Source organism: Rhizophagus irregularis, chromosome 23 (assembly GCF_026210795.1).
Source record: "Rhizophagus irregularis chromosome 23, complete sequence".
Lineage (NCBI taxonomy): Eukaryota > Fungi > Glomeromycota > Glomeromycetes > Glomerales > Glomeraceae > Rhizophagus > Rhizophagus irregularis.
This window is the reverse complement of record NC_089451.1, coordinates 227,043-249,137: the sequence shown is the minus strand read 5'-3', so window position 1 is coordinate 249,137 and position 22,095 is coordinate 227,043. Positions and strand designations below refer to the sequence as shown.

General features: G+C 28.4%; 4 protein-coding genes across 4 annotated transcripts; all 4 read right to left on the bottom strand.

The window, feature by feature from the left end:
- Window positions 1–5,879: 5,879 nt before the first annotated feature.
- On the bottom strand, window positions 5,880–7,249 carry OCT59_015023 (uncharacterized protein; the record flags this gene model as incomplete). The annotated part of the gene is made up of 5 exons (XM_066139715.1): window positions 5,880–6,380; window positions 6,457–6,555; window positions 6,621–6,722; window positions 6,783–6,855; window positions 7,179–7,249. 5 exons carry the CDS (start codon window positions 7,247–7,249, stop codon window positions 5,880–5,882), a joined length of 846 nt encoding a protein of 281 aa, XP_066002565.1.
- Window positions 7,250–7,485: 236 nt separating this feature from the next.
- OCT59_015022 (uncharacterized protein) lies at window positions 7,486–8,409 on the bottom strand (the record flags this gene model as incomplete). The annotated part of the gene is made up of 3 exons (XM_066139714.1): window positions 7,486–7,716; window positions 7,826–8,048; window positions 8,219–8,409. The coding sequence occupies 3 exons, from the start codon at window positions 8,407–8,409 to the stop codon at window positions 7,486–7,488; spliced, it is 645 nt and encodes a 214-aa protein (XP_066002564.1).
- A 1,703-nt stretch (window positions 8,410–10,112) lies between these two features.
- On the bottom strand, window positions 10,113–10,550 carry OCT59_015021 (uncharacterized protein; the record flags this gene model as incomplete). The annotated part of the gene is made up of 2 exons (XM_066139713.1): window positions 10,113–10,339; window positions 10,412–10,550. 2 exons carry the CDS (start codon window positions 10,548–10,550, stop codon window positions 10,113–10,115), a joined length of 366 nt encoding a protein of 121 aa, XP_066002563.1.
- Window positions 10,551–17,995: 7,445 nt separating this feature from the next.
- Window positions 17,996–21,875, bottom strand: OCT59_015020 (uncharacterized protein; the record flags this gene model as incomplete). Its single annotated transcript, XM_066139712.1, has 3 exons — window positions 17,996–18,000; window positions 19,797–20,016; window positions 21,825–21,875. 3 exons carry the CDS (start codon window positions 21,873–21,875, stop codon window positions 17,996–17,998), a joined length of 276 nt encoding a protein of 91 aa, XP_066002562.1.
- Window positions 21,876–22,095: the final 220 nt, after the last annotated feature.

Below are 22,095 nucleotides of genomic sequence, written 5' to 3'. Positions count from 1 at the left end.
AATGATGATAGAAATTTGAAAAATAAATTAATTAATAGATTCACTAGAGAAGATATTAAAAGAAGAAAAATGATAGAATTGACAAGGATTAAACAAAAAAAAAAATGAAAGTGTTGAAGAATATAATAGAAGGTTTAGATCAATATTGAGAATTGCAACTAGAGGTCAAGCATTACATGATATGTATCAAGTAAATTATTATATCCAAGGATTAGAACCTACATTGGGATACCAAGTTAGAAGAAGTAATCCAACGAATTTAAATGACGCAATTAATACAGCAAGAGGAGAAGAAGAAGCTAAAAATGAATTGATAATGAAAACAACGGGTGTAAATATAGAACAAATAAAACAAGAAAAGAATATAGAAGAAATTTTAAAAGAAGAAACGAATAAAAAAGAAGAAAATGAAATATATAAAAAAATGCAAAAGCCAGTCAATGAAAAAGATATTGATGAATTAAGTAAAGCGTTAGAACAATTTAGAGCAGAAAAAATAGCTATGGGAGAAATGATAAATGAAATAAAAAATCAACAAAAAAGAAATATAAATAGAAATACAAATACAAGAAATACAAGAATTATGAGATGCTATGAATGCAATGAAGAAGGTCATATAAGACCAAAATGTCCACAATTAGGACGAAGGAATAATTATAGAACGCAAAATAATTTTAATAGGAATAATAATGAAAGAAGAAATAATAGTAATAATAGAAATATAAATTTAATAGACCACGAAAGATATTATGACAATAATAGAAATTATGATAATGGTAATTATTATAATAATTATGAAACATATAAGTATGAAAAAGAAATATTTCCAACTTTAAGAAGTGGTAGAAAATATGGAAGAGATCTAGATAATGATGATGATGAAATGGAAATTGAAAATGTTCCAATACCACCAAAGAGAGAATATGATATGAAAATGGATATTGATGGTGAAAGAAAAAGAGGATTTTCTAATAAAGAAGATAGAGATAAAGCATATCGATCAAGAAGAATACATAACCAATGTGAAAGATGTGGATTAAGAGGTCATTTTATAAAAGAATGTCCAAATCCGAAAATGAAAAGAGGAAATAAAAATATTAGAGTACGAGTTAATGTACCACCAGAAAAATATGTAATGGATATGTATAATGAAAAAGCAAATATAACATATGGACAAATTTATGATGAAAATCCAAAATTTAGAAGAATAGCTAGAAATTATGATGAAGATAATAATGCATGACTACACTCGGACCAACAAATAAAAAGTGCAGATAATAAAAGTGAAACTAGAGTAATGAGAAGTGAAGTTATAATAAAAGGAAAATTAATATCAATAATAATAGATTCAGGAGCATCAGTCAGTTTAATATCAGATAAATTGAGAAAAGAATTAAATATTCCAATAATAGAAAAGAGTGATATTAGATTTATAATGGCTAACGGAATAAGAGTAGCATCAAAAGGAAAAATAGAAATAACAATAGAAATGAATGAAAATACAGAAATGAAAATAATTATGGACGTAATAGAATCAGTAGAAAAAGAATTAATATTAGAAAATGATGTGTTAAAAGAAAAGAAAGGAATAATAGACTATAATGAAAAGACATTAATATTAAGAGAAGATGGAAAAGATATTGAAATACCAATAGAATATGAAAATAATGACGAAAATATTAATAATGATAATGATAGTGATGATAGTGAAGATGAAGATAGTGAAAATGAATATGAAGGAACAAGTGAACGAGAAATATATTTAATAAATAATGAAGAAAAAGGACATATTATAGAGGAAAACTATTAGGTCTTGGCCATAATGATGGAGAGACATTAAAGATGCACGAAGATTGGACAGACGAAATAAAATATAAAGATTTAGAGAAATTACAAGAGAAAGAATTAAAAAATTTAGTTAAAGAATATGAAGATATTTGTATATATGGAGACAAGAAAATAAGTAAAACAAATATAGTAAAATGCAATATAAGGTTAAAAGATGAAACGCCAATAAATCAAAAAGCATATAGAGAAAATACAGAAAATAGAGAAATAATAAAAAAAGAAATAGATAAAATGTTAAAAGAAGAAATAATACAAGAATCATGTAGTCCATGGTCATCACCAGTAGTAATAGTAAATAAGAAAACAGGAGATAAAAGATTTTGTATAGATTTTAGAAAAATAAATCAAATGACGATAACAGACGCATATCCTTTACCAAGAATAGATGACTTATTAGAAAAATTTAGAGTAGCAAAATGGTTTACAACAATTGATTTAGCAAGTGGATATTGGCAAATAGAAATGAAAGAAGAAGATAAAGAAAAGACAGCATTTATTTGTAGTTAAGGATTATATGAATTTAATGTTATGCCGTTTGGATTAAAAAATGCACCGGCAATATTTCAAAGAACAATGAATAAAATATTTAAAGAATACTTAGATAAATTTATGAATGTATATATAGATGATATTATAATATATTCGAAAAATTGGAATGAACATTTACAACATATAAAAATAGTATTAGAAGAATTAAGAAAAGCGAATATGATGTTAAAGTTAAAGAAATGTGAATGGGCGAAAAAGAATGTAGAATATTTGGGACATATAGTAGGAACGGATGGATTAAAACCAGATGATAAGAAAATAGAAAAGATTAAAAATTTAAAACCACCAAAGAATATCAAACAAATAAGAGAAATAAATGGATTATGTTCATATTATAGAAAATTTGTGAAAGGATATTCAAAAATAGTAAAACCAATAATGGAATTAATGAGAAAAAATGTTCCTTTTGTATGGACAGAAAAACAACAAAAAGCATTAGAAGAATTAAAAGAAAAATTAATAAATTATCTGATATTACAACATCCAAATTTTGAAAAAGAATTTATATTAATAACAGATGCATCAGGAGAAGGATTAGGAGCTATATTAGAACAATTAGATGAAAATAATAGAGAAATAGTTATTAGTTATGCGAGTAGAAGTTTAGTAAATGCAGAAAAAAGATATCCGATAACAGAATTAGAATGTTTAGCAGTATTTTGGGGAATAAAATATTTTCATAAATATTTATTTGGAAGAAAATTTAAAGTAATAACAGACCATGTAGCATTAAAAGGATTTATAAGTACATCAAAAGTTCCTAAAGGAAGAAGAGGAAGATGGATGATGGAATTACAACAATATGATTTTGAAATAATACATAGACCAGGAAAAGAAAATAAAAATGCTGATGCAATGTCAAGGTTAATATGAGAAAGATAGAAGTTAAAAATTATAAATAATAATGAATAATGAGACAAATAAAAAATTAAAAATGGTTGAAAGAATAGGATTGGAAATATATATATTTATAATTCATACAAATATAAATTATCATTACATATTATTTGAAGATAAAGAAATAAAATTTATTTTACCATTTGAAAACGAAATAGAAAATTTATTAACAAATGGATGAAAAAGAATATGATAAAATTTTAAAGAATATAGAAAAAGAAAAAAAATACGTACAAGAAAATGGAGTTTTATATAAAATTAAAGATGAAAATAAATTTAGAGTAATAAGAAGATTTGAATTAGAAGGAATAATGTATATGATGCATGATCATGAATTATCAGCACATTTTGGGATTCAAGCTACATATGAAAAAGTAAAAGAAAAATATTGGTGGAAGAATATGAAACGAGATGTAGAAAAATATGTAAAAAGTTGTGATAATTGTCAAAGAAGAAATAATCCACAAGGGTTACATGAATTACATCCAATAGAAGTAAAAGAACCTTTTCATATGATTGGAATAGATGTAATAGGACCATTACCAATAACAGAAAAAGGAAATAAATATATAGTAGTAGCAATAGATTTCTTTACAAAATGGCCAGAAGCAAAAGCAATAAAAGAAGCAAATGCAAAAGAAATATCAAAATTTATTTATGAAGAAATAATTTGTCGACATGGATGTCCAAAGAAAATACTTACAGATAATGGATCAGAATTTAATAATTAATTAACTAAAAATCTTACAGAAAAATTTAATGTTCAACATAAATTCTCGACTCCTTATCACCCTAAAACAAATGGATTAGTAGAACGATTTAATAAAACATTAATAGAATCATTGGCAAAATTAGTAAAAGAAAAATTAACGATATATAGAAATAGAGAATATGAAGATAAAAATTGGGATCAAAGAATAGCACCAATATTGTTTGCATATAGAAGTAAAATACAGAAATCAAGTAAAATGACACCATTTTATTTGACTTATGGAAGAAGAGTAATATTACCAAATGATGAAGAAGTTAAAGGAATTACAGTGATTAAAAGAATAGAACATATAATAGAAGAATTACCAATAAAAAGACATGAAGCAAAGAAGAATATTGAAAAAGCACAAGAACAACAGAAGAAATATCATGACAAAATTGGAAAACGAAAACAAAACTTTCAAATAGGGGATAAAGTATTATACTTTAACACGGCGAAATACAAAACACATACAGGAAAATTAGAAGAAAAATGGAAGGGACCATATTATATACATGAAGTAATAATAAATGGATCGTACAAAATTAAAGAATTAAATGGAAGAATTTTAAGAAGACCAGTAAATGGAGAATTGTTAAAAGAATATTTTGATAGGGAAATATTTGAACCATATATAGTAATATAATATGTTTGAGACCTGAATTCGATTCTTAAATTAATTTATGGGACATAAATTTTTCAAGAGGAGGATAAATGTAATAACTGAAAATATAATAGATAAATGACGCAGTAAATCCTGTGGCGCAGTAAGTCACATGATATGGTTACATAAGAAGAAATAGTTGGAAACACAAAGTCACGTGACAAGTCACATGGCACAGTAAGTGATGGATAAATATTTAGCCGATGGATAAATAATTAGCCAATAAAATTATATTTATAGTTTAGTTTAGTGTAACGAGATAGTCATATGATAATAGATCTTCAAATTTTATTAGAAATATTAGAAATATTAGAAATATTTTTCTTAAAAATGTATAAATACAAGTGGATTTCAATAGGAAATTCCGCAATTCAATTTTTGGAAAATAAAAATTTTATTTCGTCTTTAATAATAAACAAACACATTCTTTTAGCCTTTTTCTTATGAGTAAAAAGTGCCACATTAATTATTTCATTTTAATTAATGGTTTATTGAAAATATAGAGAAACTATCGTAATTTAAAATTTCGGTAAGAAATAATGTTTCGTAATTTTTGTAACTAATTTTTATTTTAAAACCAAGCATAAATATTATACGAACTCAACACGTCGGTGGCAACATACGATATTTTATTTTAATATCCTATGGGCGGCGTGTCACATCGGTCTCCTATGACCTGGATACTATAGGTTTTAACGTTTTTTGCGTCCTCAATATTGCAATCAAGGCTATTGCCAAGGAGCCGACACAAACTGCAGATAGCCATAATTAGTAGTTTTTTAACATCACCAACCGTGTGTTTTTTTGTTAATCTATAAGGAGGCCCAGACACTTCGACATTCAAAAGCTCCCTTGCATCTGATAATCGGAGGATGAGTAAATCTGTTTTTCGTTCCCCAAAATTACTTGTAAACATGATGTTCGCTTCCTTTATAGATCTTACGTCTTTTTCTAATCACATGTATTTGACGTCAGGAAAAGCATTGCGAAATGCTCGCAGAATTGGGAACAGACATTCGACGATGTAGGATCGTTCAAGCATGTCTCGGGCTAAGACTTTCAGCATCAAATATCTAAACCTAAAGACAAAGTCCAGTAACGCACATCGTATAAAGAACATAAATCTATTCTCTTCTGATGTTTGATTATCTCTAATATTTGTTTCCAAAATTATTTTAGATTCGATTTCAGAATAATTTGCTTGAAATATGTTTTCGAGTTTTTGATTATCGAATCACTCATAGCCAGTTTGTTTCTTGACTGAAGCATATTTCTAACTCTCTCATACATTGGTTCTTCGATCGTTTCTTTGACAAGATGTATCGTTGTATTAAAAGCACAAATTATGTGTGCAGAAAATTCATCATATGTTGCTTTCGTGATAATGGGTTTATTAGGTGTTGCTATTAAAGTGCTTGTAGCTGAATGAACTGTTGGACAAGGTGTACTTTCGTGTGAAGTTGCGAAATCTTCTGAAGTATTTAATTGCTGGGGTGTACTTGGAGTAATTTCGCACAAAGTAGTATCTTCAGAGGTATTTGAGATCATGGTTGGTTGAGCCGGACGTGATGTATTTTTATCCTCTGAAGTTTCTACGATAATGTCACCTTTGTCCATATCATCACAGTTCGCTTTTTCCCGTAATCGCTTTGATCTTCTTGATTCCTGTTTCTTGATAAGTTCAATAGAATTAGAATAAGAATATTTATAATCGTGTAAAACTGTGAAAAAACATCAAATTACTTACTCTCTCTGATTTCTCTGTGTAGTCTGGATCAGACGAATGATTTTCATCTGAACTTTCAGTATAACGATAACGTATTGATTTTCTTTTTCTAGTCGACTTCTTTCATGCAAGAAAAGTGATAAGTCGGTTTCAATGTATTATTCTTTAAGTCTAACAGGACTCACCCTTTTTGTCGTCTTCACATCATGATTAATAGTGGTGAGATCTTCAGTGATGTTCCTATGGAATTCCACTACTGTGGTGGTATGTTCTTGCAAATTTTTCGACTGTACAGAAAATAAGGATTAATAAATTTCAAAAACGTAAACTATTAATAAAAAAGGTACCTTAATCTTAGCTAGTTGTACGGTTTTATCTGCTCCAGTCGAATAGCTTCCTCGTTTTTGATTTTCTTCAAGTCTGGTATAGATTTAAAATAATCACTTCGACTTCCGGATAACTTCCAAGCCTAATATAAAAAGAAACAAATTCTGTAATAAACATTCTTTATATTTTTTTTTATTTCATAAATGAGGAAAGCCTGTAATGAACTAATAGTTCAACACTCCATCCGACTAATAGTCCTGAAGTGTGTTACAGAAGTTTAAAAGCTTAAATGATATAAGAAGTTGTAGCGAACTAATAGTTCAACACTCCAGCCGACTAATAGTCCTGAGGTGTGCTACAGCAACTTAAATCATTCGTTCATTACAAAACTAATACTCACTTCAAAATCTTTGTACATTTGATTTACTTTTGGCTTTGTTCCTTCTGAATAAGATTGATTAAGCGTATTCTCCATAGACTTTTTCATATTTCACACGAAATGTTAATGGCCACTCGGCAAAGTGGTTAAGAGACCAACTTTCAGAAGAGGTGGTATCAAAATATCCATCCATTATTTGAAAGCGAGTTCCCATTAGCTTATCAAAACGTGATGATTTTTATGACATAAAAAAAATCACGTGCGAAGGACAAATTGTCACACATGATGTCAATTAGATAAGATAATCTCCTAATACTGCGCCTATGCGAACAAAAAACCAGCTTCTATGATACGATCGCGAATTTGAGTTTCTTGCTTGAAGTGTTGCAGGTAAGACAATATTCCAACTTATCTTGAGAATAGAACTTCGCTAATTCAGGATTATAAGGGAACTGATTTCCATTTTCACAGTACCATGAGCCATGTAATCCATAATTTCTGTGTTTTCCATTGCAAATAGAACATGGTGAACTCCACGGCTGAGGTGATGCAAAATTATAATTATTTCTCAAAAACTATTTCCAAATTTCAAGTATGGGAAGTGCTCTAAGACGGATTTGATAATTAATTCTGGATTGGGTCTAGCTTCGAAAGTGATGGGCCATTTTTCTTGACATTGCTCACCGGAGGAGGGAAAAGATAAATCGGATACTTTGTTTTCTGGTGAATTATGACTTCCGATTTATGTACTTCTGATAGTTGCCATGGCTCAAGTCCTATTTCTCTTTTATATTTTTTGTATAAGTTGGAATGGATCTTATCTGTCAAAATACTTGGTAACCCAGTTAATTTGGCATGCCAATTCAGATAATTGGCGGTTAGTATTTTAACAGACTCAGTCATTTTCCTTTTTATATGACTGCAAACAATTTTAAAAATCCCTTTTTTCTCATATAGACCTATTCATTTGAAAAAAAAAAAGATTAAAATTTCCAGACTATTGTGAAGCAATGAAACGATGCAACTATCTCAATTTCACGCTGTTCACATTTAATAAAGTAAGATCCTGCTTTATACCTGCCTTCTATTTCTTCATCATTATGACCTAATTTGCATAATGGGCAGATATAGTTCCCACATGATGTCTCATCAGTAATTCCATAATAATCGAAATTTTCACTACTACATTCTCTATATAGATTAAAATATTGATCCAATATCTTGTTGTGAAAATAGGACCAGTCATAAGTTGAGTTCTTCTTAGACATTGGTCGAGATGCAGGTGAAATATTTACTCCAGATTTTGAAGATGTTTGTTCCTCTGATTAAGGATGGTGCCGCAAATATGTAATTGCGGAATAATTGCGATTTACGGTATTGCGGAACATTGCGGATTTTTAAATCTAAAAATCCGCAAATCCGCAAATCCGCAATTATCCGCAATCCCGCAAATATTCCGCAAAAAAAACTTTCTTTTTTTTAATAAAATATAATTACTACTAAAAAAAAAAATATTTCTATTTATTATTAATAATAAAAGAAATTATTTTACATAAAAAAAAATTAAAAAAAATGCTGGAACCTATAGTTCTGGCGTTTTAATTAAAAAAAATTTAAAAGAAACCGCCGGAACCTATAGTTCCGGCGTTTTTACATAAAAAAAATTAAAAGAAACCGCCGGAACTTATAGTTCCAGCGTTTTAATTAAAAAAAATTTAAAGAAAACGCCGGAACCTATAGTTCTGGCGTTTTTATTAAAAAAAATTTAAAGAAAACGCTGGAACTCATAGTTCCGGCGTTTTTACATAATAAAATTAAAGAAAACGCCGGAACCTTAGTTCCGGCGTTTTTATTAAAAAAAAAATTAAAGAAAACGCCGGAACCTTAGTTCCGGCGTTTTTATTAAAAAATTAAATAAAACGCCGGAACCTAGCTCCGGCGTTTTTATTAAAAAAACTAAAAGAAAACGCCGAACCTTAGCTTCCGGCATTTTTACATAAAAATTAAAAGAAAACGCCGGAACCTATAGTTCCGGCATTTTTACATAAAAAAAATTAAAAGAAAACGCCAGAACCCATAGTTCTGGCATTTTTATATAAATAAATTAAAAGAAAACGCCGAACCTTGGCCTCGGCGTTTTTACATAAAAATCAAAGAAAACGCCGGAACCTATAGTTCCGGCGTTTTTATATAAAATAATTAAAGAAACGCCGGAACCTTAGTTCCGGCGTTTTTATTAAAAAAAATTTAAAGAAAACGCCGAACCTTGGGCTCCAGCATTTTTACATAAAAAAATCAAAAGAAAACGCCGGAACCTATAGTTCCAACGTTTTTACATAAAAAAAAATCAAAAGAAAATGCCGGAACCTATAGTTCCGGCGTTTTTACATAAAAAAAATTCAAAAGAAAACGCCGGAACTATAGGTTCCGGCGTTTTATATAGTTCCGGCGTTTTTACATAAAAAAAATCAAAAGAAAACGCCGGAACCCATAGTTCCGGCGTTTTATATAAATAAATTAAAAGAAAACGCCGGAACCTATAGTTCCGGCATTTTTATATAAAATAATTAAAAGAAAACGCCGGAACCCATAGTTCCGGCGTTTTTATTAAAAAAAATTAAAAAATATGCCAGAAGCAATAGTTCCAGCATTTTTGTATAAAAAACCTATTAGTTCTGGTGTTTTTTGTATGTAAGAAAACACCAAAACTGAATTGCAGAATTACGGGCTACTAACCGCAATTCAACTTCAAAATCCGCAATATTGCGGAATTTGAAAATCATTTGCGGACCCATCCTTACCTCTGATGTATTAGTATGTGACAACTCAGAATTTTCCTTATCACTTCCTGAACTGAGATCAGGATGTGACAATTCAGAATTTTTCTCATCACTTAACAAAGTGTCTTTCGAAAGATTAGCTATGATTCTATCTTAATGCTGTAGTCAACTGGCATATTATCTATGATATACTAAATGTCTTCATATGTCATTTTTGAAATACTGCTAACAGAGAATGAATGTATCCGATAAATTTTATCTATGCCTATTGCATCAAAAAGCTTCCAGAGTTTCTTGGCTTGCTTGATTTTTTTCCATAAAAGTGCAACAGAAGTATCTGCAGGAAGCTGAGCTTTAACTTCCATATTTAAAATTCTACTGACAGCATTAGATTTTGGATCAACTTGTTTTTCAGATGCTATTTCACTTCATCTCTGGATAAAAGCTTTTCCAAATTGACAGTAACATATAATGGCCTCTTGGATCGCACGATCAGCAAAGTTCTTGGCATCAAAAAGTTTCTTATACAAAAGAAAAAATGTTGTCTCCATTTTTGCTGCTGAGGAATCATAGCTTCGTACTGATTGCTTTAGGTAAACATCCAAAGAATTTGAGCCCAGCTCACCCATAGTGTTAGAACATTTGGTGCTTGAATCCTCAGATGCTTTCTGAATGAATTTCTCCCTTTATTCTTTCTTGCGAAGTGTCTTTTTGTTACAGATACCTGTTTACCTTTTTCAGGAAAGATAGATTCCACTTTTGCAAGTTTTTCATCCCGCTTTCTCTGTCTTATCCCATCACTGACAATTTTCTTATTCCGAACGTCAGAAAAGAGATCGTAAATCTCTTCCTTGATGGTTTGATGTTTGCGTTATCATCAGGTGATCTATTTATAGGCTGGTCTATTACAGGATCAGGTATATTGTGAGAAGCATATGGTTGTATGTGGTACAGCTGATATATCTTCTTCTTCAACAAAGCATAAGTTCTGCATATTAGTAATGTGCTGTGGTTGCTGAGGCCTCGTGAGGTTGGAGAAATTGAAATCATGTTTTAATTTTGCCAATTTAGCTTTAAGCTTAGCATTCTCAGCTGAAATATCTACACTATTTTTCTTCAATTCTTCAATTCTGATCTTATGTTCAGCATTTTTAGCATTACGCCTGGCATTCTCTTCAATAATCTGCCTCAACTTTGCGTTCTCAACCTCTACGCTGTCACAATGATTCAACCTCAGATGTTATGATTGATAATATTCTATAGAAGATATGAAATATTCAATAGTTCGTTAGTATATATATTGCATACTATATATTGGATTCCAGAAATGTTCTGGGAATGTTCCTGTCACTAGCTCATAATTATGAAAAAGTGTAACAGGATCACGTGACTGGTGCAATAAGGCACAGTATAAAATTGGCCAGAACATAAATTCGGTCAAATCTTTGAACATAATAACCTGGTAGTATTTGGAATCGAATATATTTGAATATACTCGAGTATTCATTTAAATTTATAAAGTGTATTCGAATAATATTCGAATAAGTTAAATTTCCTTTTATAGTAATGATTTACATAATTTTTTAGCCTGAATTATGATTTTAACTCAATTAAATTTAAGGATTTAATGTCCAATTAGAATTTTAACTATACTATATCTGGCTAAATGAATACTCAAATAACCACTATACTTATTCGAATACTCGAATATACTCAAGTTATTCAAATAACTGTTACATGATTCCAAACATTATAACCTGGCATCCAAACTGGCCTGAAACTGGCAAATTAATAGAAATACTCAGATTCCCTGCCAGTTTCATGACAGCTCCAGGATACTACTAAGTCGCTACCATAGTGCCAGCTTAGATCCTTCAAATCATATGCCCTAAAGATCAGCCTGAATTATGCCATAGTGTCAGCCAAATTTAGACACAGATTTACATTAAATTACTGCGCCATTTGACATCATATTTTTTTTACCACATTTTGATATCTAGAAAAGCAATCAAATAGATGCAAATTCTTAATATAGAACTAGCATTCAAACTGGCTGGCCTAACACTGGCAATCAAGAAGGATAGTACAGCACTACGTGCCTGACCAGCAATCAAAAGGCTTAAAAATGGAAAACAAACCACCACCTAGTACTTAGTAACCAATCAATTGTGAAGCCCTACCAGCATAAATTATACCAGAAAGCATTTATTAACACATAGCATAAAATAAAAATAGGCGCATTCAGATTATTTCGTCATAGTCATAATTAGATTATTTAATCACATGGACCACAAACGATAAATAGGAAACAGGAAAAAAAAATCGATTTCAAAGGTAAGAAATATAATAAGAAAAATAGGTAGGTATAAAAAATCATCACAATTAGGTTATTTAATTAGATTATTTAATCATAATTAGATTATTAACTTTAGATTATTTAGTTATATTTAGATTATTTAATCATATCTAGATTATTTTATTACTAAATAACCTAATTTAAGCCGTTTATACTAAATAATATAATTATATTATTTAGTCATAAATGACTCCACTGATTTTTATTTTTATTTATACAGACTTTTTTTGTGGTTTAATTTATTTACACTTATACTTTAATTTTTTAAAATATAGAACTTAATTTATTAAACTTGTAAATTACTTTGTTAAAGATACTTTATTTCCATTAAGATACTAAAAAGAATACTTTATTTTCATCAAAATATTAAAAAAAATACTTTATGTTGTTAAAAATACCTTTATTTTTGTTAAAAAAAAATAATAAAAAATGCTTTATTTTCGTTAAAAAACTACTTTAAAATACTTTTTTTATTAAAAAAACACTTTACAAATATTTATTTTCATTAAAAAAATACTTTAAAATACTTTTTTTTGTTAAAATTACTGTTTTATTATATATTTGTAAAAAAATAAAAAAATTCAATAAAAAGATATTTTTTTTCTTTTATTAAAAATGTGTATTATAAATGTTACATAATGATAAAAATAGTAATGTCTGTGCTACTGATGTGGCTTTCTGATGAGTTTGTAAGGGTTACCATTTAAATAGCTTTTGATTTTATTTTATCGTTTAGATAATTTTTGCTTTTAATTTTATAATTTATTATATATAACTAGCTAGCTTGCTATAAATTGAATTAGACTCATAAGGTATATTTGCTAGCAAGTAAGATGCAAATTATTTATAATAAGTTTGATTCTTGTAATTTTTTCTTTAAATAAAAAGTACAATATAATAATAAAAAAAATAAATAAAATAATAAATAATGTAATATATTGTATAAAAATAAATTAATACAGTATAATTATATACACTACCCTCCCAAAAGTATCCGGTCAAGCTCAACTTGATTTTCTTAAGATTGAATATATAAAGTATTATTTTTTTAAAAAAAAAATAATTCCCCTAGTTTTAACGATTAAAATGAATGTATTTTTATTGTGTTACGATACTTGTACCAGATTTGGCAATAAAAAAATAATAATGCCTCAATTTTTGCCAACGCTGAACTTTGCTTTTTTTTTGTTACTACGCCATTCGGCTACTTTTAAAATGGGAAAAACTAGTGAATTGAGTGAGCGTGGGCAAATTATTGGCCTTTGAAAAGGACATGAAGCTATCAGGATTAAAATTTTTGTATCGAACAATCGTGTCTATAATGGTACTTTTTGGAAATTTTAGGACACGACTGGATTAACAGCTAAAAGAAGAGTGGGAAAGAATTCCATCCGAAACTTACATTAATTTAATTGAGAGCATACTATGCTGAATTGAAGCATGCATTAAAAACAATGGATGGCCAACTAAATATTAATTATTATTAATAAAATATGATTTTTATTGGTTGACCGGATACTTTTGGGAGGGTAGTGTATTAATTACTGTATATATTACTAAAATTCAATATAATTTGTGAATTTAGAGAGATTTTGAATTGGCAATTTTAATTAGAGTGATATATAGAGGGCGATCAATGTTATACGGACATTTAAAGATATTTGGGTATCTACTTTGCTGAAACTTGGAGTTTACAATCGATATTGATTAGATATTGCAATGATATCATTACGATATCATTACGATATTTTAATAAAAAATAGATTCGACGTCGTTAAGTTAGTCGTAACTATATTTATTCGACATAGATTAGTTCGATATCTCTGCGATATCGCAGCGATCATTATGCGATGTAAATATTATCACGTAATCACATCGTAGTGATGTCGTATTAACATTGAATTAATATTACAAAAATATTTAACATTTATTTGATATCGTAACCATGTCGTATTAACATTGAATTAATATTACAAAATATTTGACATTTTATTTGATATCGTAACCACATCGTAGTGATATCATATTAACATCGAATTAATATTGCAAAAATATTTTACATCTATTTGATATCGTAACCACATCGTAGTGATGTCGTATTAACATTGAATTAATATTACAAAATATTTGACATTTTATTTGATATTGTAATCACATCGTATTGATATCATATTAACATCGAATTAATATTCAAAAATATTTTATCTATTTGATATTGTAACCACATCGTAGTGATGTCGTATTAATATTGAATTAATATTACAAAATATTTGACATTTTATTTGATATCGTAACCACATCGTAGTGATATCATATTAACATCGAATTAATATTGCAAAATATTTGACATTTTATTTGATATCGTAACCACATCGTAGCCATATCGTAGTGATATCATATTAACATCGAATTAATATTGCAAAAATATTAAAAATATTTTACATCTATTTGATATCGTAGCCACATCGTAGTGATGTTGTATTAACATTGAATTAATATTACAATTTTATTTGATATCGTAACTACATCATAATAATATCATATTAATATCAAATTAATATTACAAAAAATGTTTTACATTTATTTAATATCGTAACTACATCGTAATGATATTATATTAACACCGAATTAACATCACAAAAATATTTTTATTGTAATATATGTTTATTATTTATTATACATTAATAATAATAATTTTTTATTAGTGGATTATTATGGGTGAGTGGAGTACGTTTCTTTTCTTCCTTTTTTTTTATTCTTTTCTTCTCTTTTTTATTCTTTTCTTCTCTTTTTTATTCTTTTCTTCTCTTTTTTATTCTTTTCTTCTCTTTTTTATTCTTTTCTTCTCTTTTTTATTCTTTTCTTCTCTTTTTTATTCTTTTCTTCTCTTTTTTATTCTTTTCTTCTCTTTTTTATTCTTTTCTTCTCGTATGTGAGTTGATGGATACGTCATTTTCAATTTTAAAATATATATATATATATATAAAAAAAATAAAAAAAACAATCATGATTAATAAAATGTACTCTTTGTAAAATATATTTAAAATTTAATACATAACTAAGGATGGGTCCGCAAATGATTTTCAAATTCCGCAATATTGCGGAATTTAGTGTTGAATTGCGGTTAGTAATCCGTAATTCCGCAATTCTGATTGGCTGCCCGGAACTGTGTTTTTTTGCAATCTTATATAATATATAAAAACGCCGGAACTATTAGTTTCAGTGGTTTTATTTTTATTTTTTATATAAGATATGCCGGAACTATTAGTTCCAGCGTTTTTTTTTAATTTTTATATAAAATATGCTGGAACTATTAGTTCCGGCGTTTTTTTTGATTTTTTTTATATAAAATATGCCGGAACTATTAGTTCCGGCGTTTTTTTTGATTTTTTTTATATAAAATATGCCGGAACTATTAGTTCCGGCATTTTTTTTAAATTTTTTTTTTATAAAATGTGCCGGAACTATTAGTTCTGACATTTTTTTTTAAATTTTTTTAATAAAATGTGCCGGAACTATTAGTTCTGGCATTTTTTTTTAATTTTTTTAATTTTTTTATATAAAATATGCCGGAACTATTAGTTCCGGCATTTTTTTTAATTTTTTTTAATTTTTTTATATAAAATATGCCGGAACTATTAGTTCCGGCATTTTTTTAATTTTTTATATATAATATGCCGGAACTATTAGTTCTGGCATTTTCTTTTTATTTTTTTTATATAAAATATGCCGGAACTAATAGTTCCGGCGTTTTCTTTTTATTTTTCCTATATAAATATGCCAGAACTAATTGTTCCAGCGTTTTCTTTTTGTTTTTTCTATATAAATATGCCGGAACTAATAGTTCCAGCGTTTTCTTTTTGTTTTTATAAATTTAATAACCATATCGGCCGGTTAATTTAACGGTGTTGATAAACCGTAATATAATCCGGCCGATCCAATTTTTTTTAAAAAAAATAAATCATTTTTTTTAATATTATATTAACGAAAAAATGATTTTTTTTTAAATATTTTTATTAATAACGAACTTATTTTTTAGACTAGTAAGTTTAAAAAAATAGTTAGTTATAAAAAAAAATATTTTTTTCCGCAATTTTTAATTTTTCCGCAATTCCGCAATTTTCCGCAATTCCGCAATTAATTACGGAATTGCGGATTATTTGCGGAATTGCGGAAAAATTGCGGAATTGCGGATAATTACTGATTGCGGAATTGCGGATATGTAGACTTCAAAATCCGCAATATTCCGCAATGTCGCAAATCACAATTATTCCGCAATTGCCTATTTGCGGCACCATCTTTATACATAACCTTGGGATAATAGTTAGAGCAGGTAATTCTGGGATTTTGTAAAGAATAATAAAAATGATAATATTTTTAAGTTAGTTCTTTCTTTAAATTTTTTTGAAAGTGTTTTGTTTCTTAAAATCATAATATTGTAAAAAAATGCTGGTTGCTACGACTGACGGACAATGACAAATTGTCAGGCTACCCCCGGACAAAGTAATTGGAAGGCGGAAAATGCCATAAATATCCAGCCCTATTTTACAACATTTTCTTCCAGGCTAAAGCAAATATTACAAAAGAAATTGCAAATATAAAATATACAGCCATCAAATATATTTAACAAGCAATAGATACATGGCCGTTGAAAAATATATTCACATTTATACCACAGTCTAACAAAAAAATACTCAAACCACAACATATTGTAAAAAAAATATGAAAAATACGCGTATATCCTATTTTCATACCTTCGCTTAACAGCTCCACTATTTATTTAAAAAACGGCTTTTTTCTCTTTTGTATGTGGGTAGGTGGGTACATTTTTCCTTTCTTTTATTCTTTTCTTTCGTATGTGAGTGGCGGGTACATTTTCTTTTCTTTATTTTTGCTTTTATTCTTGCTTTTCGTATGTGGGTATCTTACTATGTTGAATATATAAACTAAAGTGTCCCAAAGTATTGTTAATATTGTAAAAAAATAATTAAAGTATACTTTAAAAAGAAAAAAGAAGAGACAAACTAAAATACCGTAAAGTATTAATATAAAAGACAAGAGAAAAGCGTATTTTTGAAAATAAACAAAAAAAATCTCATTAATAAACGCGAATTTTAGCTATTTTTAGATATCACATGCATGATATCACATGCATGTAATTAAAGTGATTTTAATTGGTTAATTTTAATTTATTATTACATCATGCATATGATTTTATTGGTTAAAATTTTATACGATACAAATTAAAATAATTATTTTATTATATTTATATAATTAATATAATTATATGGCTGTAAAATAAAAATTATTTTTTATCCAAATTCTATTTGTAGTATCATGATTTGGTAGTTGGCACCTTTCTGAATTACAATTATGAATAAAATGTACTTTTTGAACATTATCTATTACAGTAATTGGAAAAATACGTCTCCATTTATCTCTGTTGCTTGGAGACGGTAAAGTGGACATTTTAATACTGAATGTTCAACCATAGTATCTTCAAACCAATCTACAACAATAAATGCATAATATTTGTTATTGTTACCCTTATGTTGAAAGATACCTTTGATTATTGCATAAAATTCTTCATGATCTTCTTCATAAATTGTGATAAAATCATCGAGATGTAGGTGAACTTTTGAAAGGATACCATTTTCTTCTTCAATCATATATGATGCAAATTTGTACCAACTAATTGAAGAGTTTATAAGTGCCGCCTCAAACTTCATATCCACATAAGATAAAAACAATTCAGTTTTAAAATTATGTAAAGTTAAAAGAAGTTTATCACGTTCTGCTTTGGCATTCTTTTTTTTAATGAAATATTGGAAATAAAGTTTACTGGAGATATAACTAAATTAAAAGATTAGTAAATATAAATATCAAACATGTACTATTATATGCAATAAAATACTTACTTTTTGTATCATCATCATCGTCTTGAACTTGTTCAGTTGCTTCAGTTGAATATTTATCTTCTGTAACATACCAATTTAAAAATAATTGTCCAAAATTTGAATTTGTAAATCCAGTACAAGATCTATTAAATCTTGGATCAATACCACCATCTGCTAAATGTCGAATTGCAAATAAAGTATTGTAACGCTTTAATAAATCTAAATCTATGTTTTTGCAATTAGTTTTTGGTACCATCCCCTTAAAAATACGATGGACCATTTCTTTTATACCAACTTGGGTATTAATAAGTGTTCCAAAGGTTTTAGCATGCATCAAAAGATGCATATTAACGTGTATATTTGGTAAATTAACAAAATTTACAAAAACCTATAAAAAGTAAAATATTGTTAATTATTTGAAATTATTCCACATTTCAATATCAAATTTGTAACTATACCTTTGGAAGGATTGAAAACTCTTCTTCAAGACATTGTTGCAATTCCTCATAGCTATCTGATGTAAATTTCTTGTTAAAAACCGCTTTCATAGTTTTTGCAACATGTATCCAACAAGATATAATAATTTTTGGAACTGAACTAACTCGAAATGCATCAATTCTTTGTTGAATCATGGCTGTTTCATTACGTTTGATACTTGATTCTTTTAAAAAACTGGTTTAACAAAAATGGCATAATCATAGCTAATCTAAGTAAATCCGACATCATAAAACTATTGTAGTGAGTAATCGGATTTGGTAAGCGAGACCATCTTTTTGGGATTTCAAAATTTTTCCAAATTTCGATAAAATTATCTTCTCCTTCTCGTGAAAATAATTCACAAGTTAATTTTAGTAGCCGCCCAATCTTTCCTGCAGTCGCATGATAAACATCCTGCGGCGTCTGTAAATGTCTTTCCCTTTTTAATTTATCTAAAATACTAGGTAATGATCGTAAACCATATTCCGTACAAAGTTGATCTCTTCTTGACATTATAGTCTCATGAGAAATTTTTAAGATTTCTTCGTCTGTAATATGATGATAACGTAATGTTGTTACGATATCCTGATTGTGAGCACTCAATGATTCTTTAGTAGTTTTACAAGTACGACAACCCTTATTTGCATTATGTCTAAATTTATTTTTTAAAAAATTTTAATAGTTGTTATAAAATTATATTATTATATTATTAACTAAGTTGAAAAAATACCTTAGTACTCCTGTCATATCGTTACCTTGAGGTAAATCTGCCGTAACAACGCCTAAACCAGCAATTATCCATGCATCTTGTCCTTGGACAGTCATCACCTTTCCTTTCTCTAATTCCTTCATTTCTGAAATGAATGGTATTATAAATTCGTCAAATTTTCCTCCAAATGGGATAAACCAATAACAAAATGGTTCTTTATTAGCTTTCTTTGATGTGCTGGCATATTTCCAAACTGTACATAAATACCACCTAGAGAATGGTATACATTTCTAAATGTACCAAAATCATCATAATAAAGATCTAAAAACAGCTTATAGATTGGCATAGATGATGATGGTGGATTTCTAATAGAAATGTAATCAGGATGGATGTAGGTATGAAAGCTTTACATTACGAACGTGCCAACGGTCATTACATTTATAAATTATTTCACTAATCTGCAATGAACCATCAGGAATATTTTGATGTTGAAACATCATCAATATAGTTACTTTTTCTAAAATTTGAGAAGTCATTATAATTAAAAATGGTTCGTCTTGTAACCATACTTCACCGGTAATAGAACGACGTTGTCTTGGTAACCCTTTTAAATTTCCGGGTAAATCACTATATTCCAAAATTTTTTGAATTCGTAACTGATAATATCCATCATGATTTTTTAAAATTGATCTTAATCTTCCAAGTTTTTTTTGACCATTATCATCACGATAGTAAACAAAATCACCAGATCGGTACAATACTATTTATTAAAAATAAATAACTTTAATAAATATTATCAATGATAATAAATTATAATTGTATCAAAGTGTATTAATTTATAACCTTCTGATATTAATATTTCGTGTTGTCCAAAAAGTGGGGATTCCCCACATAAATTTCCATGCCAAAATTCTGATTTTTCTTCAGAATTAATGCCAGGTCCAAAATACATATGCTTCATTAGCATCGGATTATTAAGAACACGCCATATAATTTCACTAATTGAGAGTTGATACGAAAGTTTTGATCCTCGTGAGGTTGATGGAGTTTTTTTGGTGAAATTTTAATAGACTTTGTTATTATTGGTAGGAGAGGAAGACGTTTTCTCCATGATTGGAATCTTCGGATATTTTTTACCACATGGGTAGGTTCAAATTGAGAATTGTGAATGATATCGACAAGATCTTCATATGCTTTCGTAGAAACATTATGTTTCTGAAGCCAGCAAAATAATGCCGTAGTTATATAATTATCAAAGTACGGTGCAAATTGACTATTGCAGAACGGTATCTTGTCTTCATCTAACGCTTTAACGATTTGATGTATTTCTTCCTCTTCGTTATTACGTTCCTCTTCATCGTAATTACGTTCCTCTTCATCGTTATTACGTTCCTCTTCCACTTGATTATTATTATCATCATTATTACCTTCATCCTCCTCCTCTTCGTCATTGTTTTCATTATTATCTTCCTCCTCTTCCTCCTCTTCATAATTGTATTCGTTATCACTTTCTTCTTCCTCTTCAGTATCAGATGAATTGACATTATCTTGCGAAAATATCATCTCATCATTGTAGTCTTAAGGATTAATTGATCCATATGCATTATTGTCATCATTAATGTCTTGAAAACTTAAATCATCTTTATGATCATACTGAAAGTCCATGTCATCGTTATCATTATCAGGTGAACGTACAGGCGAACGAATTGCCACTCTCTCGTCAGAATCTGTTGTCTCATTAGGTTTGCTGTAAGAAAACCGATTTCGAATTCGAATTGGCTCTATTGGCTTGTTGTGACTATATCGTCTTCTCATCTTTATAACAATTTAAAATAATTCAAATTTAATTAGAATTTTATAAATTCAATTAGAACTAAATTTATTAAATACTATTAGTGTGTCGGCAAAAAAAAAAAATGCAATTAAGTAATCAATTCGGTTAAATTACTGCCGATTTGGCTACACAAAATTTAGGGTCAATTAAACCAGCTGTATATGGTTAATGACAATTGGTATATTATCGAAAATAGTCATTTATTGAATGAAAATAAAATAAAATATATAATAATATAAAACATAATAATAAAATAAAATAAAACATATAATAATATAAACATAATAATAATTAAATAAAATAAAACATATAATAAAATAAAACATATAATAATAAAATAAAATAAAACATAATATTAAAATAAAATAAACATAATAATAAAATAAAATAAAATAAAATATATTAAAATAATAAAATAAAAAATAAAAAATCAATGACGTCGGTGAGAGCGCCTGCGCTCTCGGTGGTAGTAGGGGGATCGGGAGCGAGAGCGCCTGCACTCTCTATACTCGTATGTCCTACGATCCATCCTATTTCTCCGGGCGGCCCGGACTAATGCTTAAAACAAAGCAAGTATTAATATAAATGCAATGAATTAATGAAAAAATCAGTTAAATAATAAATACTTACGCTCCACTCTCCAAAACTCGTCAGAGAGTTCCTGGTGGAATCTCTCGTCATGCAAAGTCGGGGTACGAGTGGGATATCATTCAGGATTTCTGTTTATTAATCTCTCTAAATTCTCGTACCCCGACTTTAGCGCATTCCATTTCTCTCTACATTGTTTTCTAGTTGGCCTGAATATGTGGTTGTTTCGTATATCACGAGCAATTCCATGCTATAATTGGTTTTGGTCATGTAACCTCGTTGTGGTGAATAAGGGCTGATAGGCCCGACGATG